General features: G+C 43.5%; 1 protein-coding gene across 1 annotated transcript; it reads right to left on the bottom strand.

Moving 5' to 3' along the window:
• Positions 1-838: 838 nt before the first annotated feature.
• Positions 839-3,744, bottom strand: LOC148020395 (uncharacterized). The gene is made up of 2 exons (XM_087700960.1): positions 3,021-3,744; positions 839-1,228 (listed from the first exon to the last, which is right to left on the bottom strand). Exons 1-2 carry the CDS (start codon positions 3,618-3,620, stop codon positions 1,028-1,030), a joined length of 801 nt encoding a protein of 266 aa, XP_087557086.1. The 5' UTR covers positions 3,621-3,744; the 3' UTR covers positions 839-1,027.
• Positions 3,745-9,858: the final 6,114 nt, after the last annotated feature.

Raw genomic sequence — 9,858 nt, 5'->3', positions numbered from 1 at the left:
AAAGATATAACCTAGAGCAACATTGCCCATACAAATAGGATTTGAAAGTACATGACCTACAAAATTCTACCCAACTAGCTCTTGAAGGTCTGTAATCTATACTTTTGATCCAGGCTTCTTGGTCTTTTTATACATATGGCAACATACTTCCCATAAACAATCTAGTTTTGAGGATTCGTATGTGTTTTCCTATTAATTACGTTGCTATTGATATGAAGACTTAGTTCACCATTGAGGTCACTAGAGGACCTATTTATGTCATCTCTTGAAGAATATCATGCATCATCACTAGCTACTAAAGGATTAGCTAATAGTGGTATGGTCTTTGTAAATTCATGCTCCTGGGTCAATCTCTCCCTTTGTCTAGAGTTGGGATATTTCATACTCCTTAGCTAGATTGAACTAATACAAATTATGGGATACATAGAATTCAAAAAATATAGGACTATTATATGATGATCCCTAAAAGTGCAAAGACTAATACGTGGACGTTAGAAAAAATGTGATTACATTATTGGATTAAGAAGACAATTAGTGGAAAAACTATTTCATATGAAAGTGTCTTTCATTCAAAATATTCTTTCATACAAAATATTTTTTCCATATGAAATGCTCTCTTGTAGATGTTATAGGGATAAATTTGGATCCTAACTTGGTTGAGAAAGTGAGGGATTCCTAACTTGCTAAGGATGCAAAACACTCTAATAATACATATCAATTGCATACACAACTTTTCTCTATAGAATCTATTAGTACAATCAAAATCAATTCAAAAAACATTTTTGTGCTATTTTGGCCTCATGATTTGAGAAATCAAACACAAATAAATATGGTCCAATTTAAGTTGCTATCCATTAATTGCCTTCAAATATATGACATGGTTTTATAAATTGACAAGGTTTTCAATACTAGATTACATATGTTGATAGTGTAGAAGAATGTAACCACTTAGCAAATAAAGTGGGCTTTGAAATGGCAAATCAATATATTTGGTTCACACTAGAAGATTATTATGACAACTTTATAGTCAATATCTTCGAGTAGTTGTTCTATACAAATATTGCCTTCTTAGTTCCTCTACACGATTATTTGCCTCTGTTAGGCGGGTCTCCAAGCTTGAGCACTCCCTAGTCTTTTGGGATAGTAGTTCTTGTAATGTTGCCTCTCTATCTTTACTTTTCTTAAGCTCTTGTTGTAGGGTAGCAATTTGTCTTTCATTCTCTTTTTCCTGAGTTGCATGAACAAAGAAAAAATGTATGAATTGCAAGATGCTAGAAATATTTTGTTCTAATCTCTTTCACCTTTTTCATGAGTGGACAACTTTTTTCGTGCAAATTGAAAGTATATGTGCCCATGATTGCAAGCTACTTGTGTAAATACACAAAGATCATTGTAAACATTATAGTGGGTGATATGTTTATAGGTTCCCTAGTGAGGACACACAAGCTCTACAATAGTGATCTCTAATATTATGCAACAAGAACTACAACTTAAAAGAAGAGACAACATATGTAGTACTCAAAACATTGTGATGTAACACAGAAGGTGTTGTGATTATCATATGCATGAAACATCAGGAATGGAGAAATGATTTGAATTTATGTGTATAGGATTATCCCTTGAACATTATTTATGCAATTCAAAGTGAAATGAGACAGTCATATTAAGAAAGACTACTCATTTGAAGTTAACATTGCCTCTATATTAATGTGGCCCTTTTTTTCTCACCATGAATATTAAGCATTGTGGATTATATGACTCAATAAGTATGAAACTTTGACCTCTAGATGGTAATTTTCACATTGGGCTAAATTTTCCTTGAAATTATGTACTAGCCAAAAACCAATATAATCAAATATATTTAGTTGTTTCTATCTTGGGTATCAATGTGTGCCTTGATATTATTCATAGAAAGCAGTATGTTCAATGAATCTACATTCAGCACATTCTCATGTGATATTAATAGCCTAGGTCCTACACAAGATAATGGAATTATCTTGGTGTCCTTTTTGTAAGGAAAAAATGACAATAATAATGGCACTACATGTTTGGTTTAGGGAAATTGAATTATTTCAAGATAGTCAATATAAAAAAACATTTGAGCTCGTCTATATTCATCCTGATGGCCTAGCTTTAGCATCTGGGCTCATAATTAATGAGGTCCCGGGTTCATGTTTTGCTAGGACATCTATTGGTTGGGCACCTATCAATTATGTGCACTCTATCTATTTGTGTAAGCCTAGGCTCTCACCTACTCAAACAATCTATCGGTCATCCTCCCTAGTAAGGGTCACCAAGGAGGAAGGCCCTAATGCAACCAAGCTCTACTATTTGTCCATCTTGCAAGCTATCCTATTTGCACTTTGCTTTGTGGCTCTTGCCCAATCCCCTGGCCAACATTTGGAGGGAAGATGGCCCTCCCATTGCGAACAAGTATTCCATCGTTGCTCATGTGCCAACACTTTGAAAAACTTTCTTCTCCAAGCTTGTCACGTACCTTTACATGACGGCAATCAATTATCACTACTTGTTGCCCATGAGACAAAGCAAAACTAGGCACTCGATAGCCAAACTTAATTATTCCTTGCATCATTGTCAAATATGTAGATTGTTTTCCACGTTTTTCTACTCTACATGGAAGGCAATGGGAGTGGATTTTCTCTGGAAGGCAATCACAAGTGATAGATCAATACCTCCACATGGAGACTCAAGATTGCCCATTGGTTGGGCTTTATAATTCTTTTATTTGTATGACCAATTGAAATGGAGAAGTTTGAAGGACATGTGATGCTTGACTCCACAAATTTCATTGTATGTCCAGTCATATAACTCTCAATCATGACTTGTTGATCTCAATGTGACCAAGTACACATAAAATTGATTGCTCTAGGGTAGAGAGGTCACACATACACACTAGTGACGTGTGATCACACACTTGGACATGGCCCTATACTATGTTCTAGAGAGCAACATACGCATGCATGCAATTGTATACAAATAAAAAGGATTTAAATTTTTACCTTGGCCAATGCCTCTGCCATGGCGTTGGAATGGAGCTCTTCTTTCTTCGAAGCCTCCTGTTTGAGGTTATGGATGCTCTGCTGAGCCTCTTTTTCGGCTGTGGCAAGCCTGTTCTGCCACTCCGACAAAGTGGCTTGGAAGCCCGTCTTGTGGGTCTCCATCTCCTCCATCTTGCTCTCCAAGAGGCGGCGTGTCTCAGCGGCCTGCTGCGTCACCGCTGTGCGCTGCGCCTCGCATTCCACAAGCCGCTGCTCGGTCTCGCGAAAGCTCTTCTCGCGCTCCGCCGCCTCGGCCAGGCGGGCCTCGGCCCCCTCGCGCCATTGCCGGGCGTCCCGCAGCTGTGCCAGGGCCGCCGCCCAGCCGTCCAGGATAGGATGGAAGATGGCGAACAGCACCGCCGCCGCCTGGGACGGCGGGGCGGTGCCGCTGATGACGGGGCCCATCAGGGCTTTGGCCAAGTAGACCGGCCATGGCTCCCCGTTCACCCCCGACGAAGCTGAAGACCCCGACCCCGCGTTGTGTGTCGCCACAGTCAGAGCTGTGCTCTGCGCAGAGGTGGTAGAGGCCAGCTCACTTTGTTTCCGATCATGGGCCTGCATCCTGAACAGATATTGGTCAATTACGCTGACGATCAGAAACAGAAGATTACTCGGGCAATAATGAAACGCTAATACGAGCGCGCGCGCGAAGAGAGAGAGAGAGAGAGAGCGAGAGAGAGAGAGAGAGGCACGGGACAAGCTCGGCGAGGACCATCGCAATTTATTAGAGCGTTCGTATAAAGGCATGGCGTAGATCCGGCATGGTTCGTTTTGAAAGGAGTTGCGTAGATCCATTCGTCCGGCAGATCCATCGGTCCCGTTTGTACATCTTCTTATCTTAGTGAGTATTATTTACGGATGACAATCTTCTATGCCTCCTTCGCTTCCATGAAATAGGGTTGGCGCTGGGGATCGTTGAGAGCCTTCGACCGAAGAGAGAACGTTCTAGAGCTGGCCTTTCATTATAATACTTCTGACGAGACGGCGGTCTCATCATGGCTCATTGATGAGACACGTGTGCCCCTGACATGCATGCAAGAGACTTCAGCCAAGAGGAAGAGAACGGAGGACATGCAGGTTGAGCACACACAACTGAAGCATGCAGGTTGAGCACACACAACTGAAGCCTGACTATCGACAGGCTCTGAAATTGAATGCCTTGGACATGGCTGAAATGGAGAGGACTCTCCATCTGGATCAGTCATGGCGTAGCGCTGAATGCAAAGCCCAGATTCAGGAAGGCGCCAGAGTTCACATCGCCCACCAGTGGAAGAAGAATTTGCACGCTGGTTTGAAGGTACATATCAGAGTAAAGCAACATTGCTGCAGTTCCGTTTTGTGGGAAAAGGCTTTTACCTTGTTATTCTTGCCTCAAAGACTGGACGCGATTGGCTTCTGGCCTCCTTAGTGGGCTATCGCGGTAACTTGGTTTATACTATTCCTTGGTCCTCAACTTTCTCTCCTGAAGGAGTCTTGCTCCACGAGTGCCCAGTTTGGGTTTCTGTGCTGGATTTACCGCCTTGGCTGGGCGGTGAACTTGCAACGATCGCATCGACCCTTGGCAAAGTGCTCTATACCCCAACCGTCACCAATGCATGGGGGTTGCTACGCAAGGATCATCGTTTTTGCGTGTTATGGGATCGTCGTATTGACCCCCCTGAATACTTGCAGCTATAGGATACTTCAGGTATGGAGATTGCTCTCCGCCTCAAATTCTCCCCATTTCCTGACTCTTGTTATTTGTGTCATGCCAGTGGACACTTTGCAAAGACATGTCCGCAGCGGATGGAAGGTGGGAAAGATGCCGAGGGGAAAAAAGAAACTCATAATAATTCTGCTGAAAGCTCTCAACAGCCCGCATCAGGTTCTACTGAAGGAAACAATAGGGTGGCAGAAGAAAAAGGCAAACAGAAGGAATCTGAATCTGCACAGACCTTGCAGACGAACAAGGGGAGTCCGAAGGAGAAGGCAAATGCACCTAGTGCTCAAGCCCGGAAGAGCAACCAGGGCAGCCCGTCAAGTGACAAGGAGAACATACGACCCAAAACTCAGGGGAAAAAGGGCAATGCAGTCAAGAACTCTGGTAAGGTGTCAATCAAACGTCTTGCTCGAAAGCCAATGGTTGACAGAAATTTCTATGCTCCTATTGGGGATCATGAGCTCATGGACACCCCTGATGTCGTGGCCTGAGCACTCGAGATGGTCCCCCAGGATTAAAATGATGTCCTCGAATGTCAGGGGCCTTGGGTCTAATCTCCGCAAACAGATATGCTATGGAATAGTCAAGAGATATAAGCCACATGCTTTAGCCCTGCAAGAGGTTAAAATGGATGAAGAGGCAATAACAGGCTTTGTAATTGAAGGGTATTCAGTATTTTGGGATCTCAGGGGAAGAGGCAAGGGGGCACGATCCTCCTGGTTCATGACATGCTTAAACCACGCTTTGCATGGAAGGTAGGAGATGGTTCAGCTGTAGCGGCCCAGATGGATTGTTGGGGTGAAGATATCCTGCTTATTTCTGTATATGCAGCCAATAACTCGGTGCAAAGGGCCAAACTCTGATGTATGCTCAAAGATCTTCTGAATAAACATCTTGTATTGGTTGCAGGAGACTGGAACATGACCTATCTTCCTACAGACCGCTCACATGGTTCAAGATGCATGCTTCAGGAAGAGATCGATGCATGGGAAATGTTCGAGCTCAGCTGTGAGTTAAAGGATATTGCCTGTCTGGCGCTAGGCACTACTTGCATCCCGTACACATGGCATAACCGACACACGGGTGATACCTGGCGAGCGAGTCGGCTTGACCGGTTCTATGCATCTCAGGGCTCCTGGTGGATGTGTGGGAGAATTACCTACCGCACAATTATGGAAATTACTTCATTAGATCATTTGCCTATTCTAATTGCATGTCGTGTTGTCATCACAGGGAGGACGCAAGGGGGCCCTCCTCCATTTCGCCTCAATGTATCCTTCCTGGAGGATAAATATTTCCTACAGAAAGTGGAGCGGGCTTGGAACAGGGTAAGAGACCTGGATCTGCCCCCAGATTTCAGATGGCAAAGATGTCTGTCTGCTGTGACTAAGGTGGCAAAAGACCACGGGAGGAGACTGGCATCTAGGAGGAGGCGAGAAGGTGAAAGGGCTGTTAAGATACGGGAACAGCTTCTCAATATAATAACCAATTGCCCTAACGACTCCTTTGCTCAAACTCTGCTGAAAGAAGTAGAGATATACTTGAAGACTCAAGAACAGTATGCAATGCAGACTGCGAAGGTGCTCCTGAGGGGTCAATGGGAGGTATATGGAGATGCCCCCAACTCTTTTTTCTTCAGGTCTCTCAAAGCCAAACAAAGGAAGGAGGTGATCGTCGCTATGGAAGATGAAGAAGGGAACATGCATACAGATGAGCACACAATAGCAAGAATTCTTGAAAAGCATCTAGCCTCCATTGTCGGCACAGAGCCTAATTTTCCGAGCGACTATAATGCAAAGGTAAGCAGCTTTCTAGAAGGAACAATTTCTCCTATCTCTGCTGAAGAAGCTTTACTGCTGGACCGTCCCTTTACGCAGGAGGAAGTTCACCTTGCAATATCTTGCATGAAAACTGGGAAGGCACCGGGACCTGATGGTCTGCCAACTGAACTTTTTCAAAAAATCTGGAAAATCTGTGGGCAAGATATGGTGAGTATAATGAACTACATCAGGAAGACTGGCTGTATGCTCAGAGAGGCCAACCAGGGGTTAATCAAACTGGTCCCCAAGTCGCCTTCTCGCAATAAACCCTCCAACTGGCGGCCATTATCCATGTTGAATTTCACCTATAAGGTGATGTCTAAAACACTGGCTCTTAGGATCAAGAGCCTATTGGGAAGAATTGTCCATGTCAGACAATATGGATTTGTGAGTGGCAGGAAAATACAAGATGCTGTATTAAATTTAGTACTTTCAATAGACATGGCCCTTGCTCATAGCTCACCTTCACAGTTTTTTGCAGATGATAGCTCATCCCTAGTGGCCACGGAGAAAGAGTTAGTTGATGCCCTTATGGACACCTTCAATGAGTTTGCTCTACTGTCTTCATCCATCATAAACAGGAGCAAGACTGAGTTTCTCCCTCTTAACTTGGAGGGACCCCAGGAGTGGATGCTTGGGTATGGCTTCAAGGTTATCAGACCCGGCGAAGTGGTAAGGTATTTAGGAGCATCGATTGGTGTTGGTCTGACAACACGGCAAAGATTCCAATGGTATGGGGGCAAAATTTAGGAGAAGGTCTCTAAGTGGTTTAGTGCCCCCCTCACATTGGCTGGAAAGCTCACGGTCATCAAGAATGTTCTTTCTTCTCTGACAGTTTACATGGCATCCTTGTTTTCCTTCAGCAAAGCATCTTGGGGCCTAATCGAGAAGCTGTTAAGACAGTTTCTTTGGAGAAAGCCTAATGGTACCAGCATATCCCAGATTGGTTGGGATTATGTTACCGCCAGGAGAGATGAAGGTGGTGCAGGGATTGAGCCTTTGATGGATAAAGCCAATAGACTCACTTTCAAACTGATTCTCAGGATGAATCAAGGGCAACCGTGGTCTGTCATTCTTGCCACATGGATAGAAGGTTCAGGACAGAGATGGGCTGGGGTAGCCTGGCAAGATATTGTGTGTTGCTATCAGGACCCTATCAAGCTTCCTCAGTCCCCTACAGCCCAAGCACTAGTCAGGAGCTGGCAATCAATAGTTTCGCAAGCCTCTTGGTCTACTAAATTTAGTCGAAAAGGCGACTATTCCCTAACCTCATCAATTTGGTATAACCCCTTCACATTTGACCCCCCAGCTGCCCCCATTTTAGCCAATCGCACGCTCACCAAGTCAATGTCAATTAAAGGACTCAAATACTGGACTCAACTATGGCTGCCTGATCAGAACAGATGGCTTACATTGGAGGACATCAAGATCAAATTTGAGCTCTTGGAGAATGAGATTTTATGGCTGAGCAGACTATTTACCTGTCTGAGACAGGATTGGCCCACGTCTTCATTTGTCTGCTCTTGCCCTCCACTGCTGGCATTAACAAGCTCTGCTGACAAACAACTGATAAAATGCCGTGACAGGAGGGATCATGCTCCTCTATCCCCAGTAATTGCTCTAACTCTGAGTGAAAAATGGCGGAAACATTGTCCACATGCATCACTCTGCACCTGGCAAAGGAGGATCCGCAAGGTTTGGCATATCACACCATCGTATCGTCTGAACTGCTTCAGATGGAGACTATTACTCAAAAAATTGCCACTTAGATCAAGGCTAACTAAGAGATTCTTTGTTTCCCCTCTATGTCCCCTCTGCAAGAAACATGAAGAGGATGAGAAGCATATTTTTTGGGAATGCCCTGCAATTCAGCCCCACTGTGGCACAGAATGAGGAAATGGCTGAAAGGATTCAATCTCAGATTTGACTTTGGCTTTGCTATTGTTTTTTTTGGAGACCATGGATCATTGGACGATGTTACCTGGCGACTGGTTATACTTTTGTCTATTGTGATTTTGAAAATCATTTGGCAAGAAAGGAACAACACTGTTTTTCAGAAGGCTCATCGGCTCCTAACTGAAGATCAGCTAAAGGCAGAGGTTTCTCTGGTTCTCAGAACTTTGAAATCCACTCATTGGGTGTTCGAACAGTGCTGTAAGAAATTAGAAACTATGGCTTGAGCTCTTTGTTTCTTGGCTGTAGCCAGCTGCATCCCTTGAAATGGTGCTGTAAATACCTTTTACCTTTGAGAAATGGAAAGCGCATTATAAAAAAAAAATAGGGTTGGCGCTGGCATAAATCCCAAACTTGAATGGTAAGAGGGCCTTCCACGAGTGTAAAACCTCCACTCTAGGGAAGAGGGAAAAGTTTTATTATTTCACCCATAAGCCATCTCTCTATACTAAACTACTAACTTTGGTAACCCCACTTGCTACCATGCCTCTCATGCATCATTATGTATCACTCGCTTCACATTTTGGTGGGCAAAGGGAAGCAACCATGTCATGATATGGCCATTTTTTTGTCACCAACAACCTTATCACTGAAAACTAAAGATTAATATTTATTTATCATTGTCATAGATTATCTATGCCATCCCAATATTTACCATCACGTAGTAGGATCAAATGTAAACATGGTAATGAATGGCAATGTGAATGGAGCTAATGAAGACTTATGTGTTCGAAAATCTTTAGAGGCTTGAGACTCAAGGACACGAATAATTGATTGGGTATATTATGATAAAATGGTTGAGGAAAGGAAGAAAAAAATATTTTATAATGAGTGGATAAGGTTTTGAAATGGGGAGAAGAAACTTGAGGTCAAGCAAAGGGGGGGCAATTGTGCTATCACACTACTACTTGTTGCTTGCAAAAACACAAATAGCACATACTTGCACATTAAAATTAGAGAGAGAGAGAGAGAGAGAGAGAGAGAGAGAGATCATAAACCTATGTGTGTGTGTGTGTGTGTGTGTGTGTAGAGTTCCAAAGTCCATACTTACTATTGCTACTCAATAATAATTAGGGAAGCTCAAGCTTATTATTGGTGTTAGGGTGTCTATCAAACATTGCTAATGTTGCAAGCTCAAGCTCAAGCTCTCTCTCTCTCTCTCTCTCTCTCTCTCTCTCTCTCTCTCTCTCTCTCTCTCTCTCTCTCTCTCTCTCTCTCTCTCTCTCTCTCTCTCTCTCTCTCCAAGAAGAAGAAGAAGAAGGGGAAGAAGAGGGAAGAGAGAGAAGAGGGAGAGAAGAAGGGAAGGAGAAGAAAAGAAGGGGAAGAG

Source organism: Lygodium microphyllum, chromosome 19 (assembly GCF_053477565.2).
Source record: "Lygodium microphyllum isolate KBCC chromosome 19, Lygodium_microphyllum_v1.1.10, whole genome shotgun sequence".
NCBI classification, from domain to species: Eukaryota; Viridiplantae; Streptophyta; class Polypodiopsida; order Schizaeales; family Lygodiaceae; genus Lygodium; species Lygodium microphyllum.
This window is presented reverse-complemented; position numbering and strand designations above follow the sequence as displayed.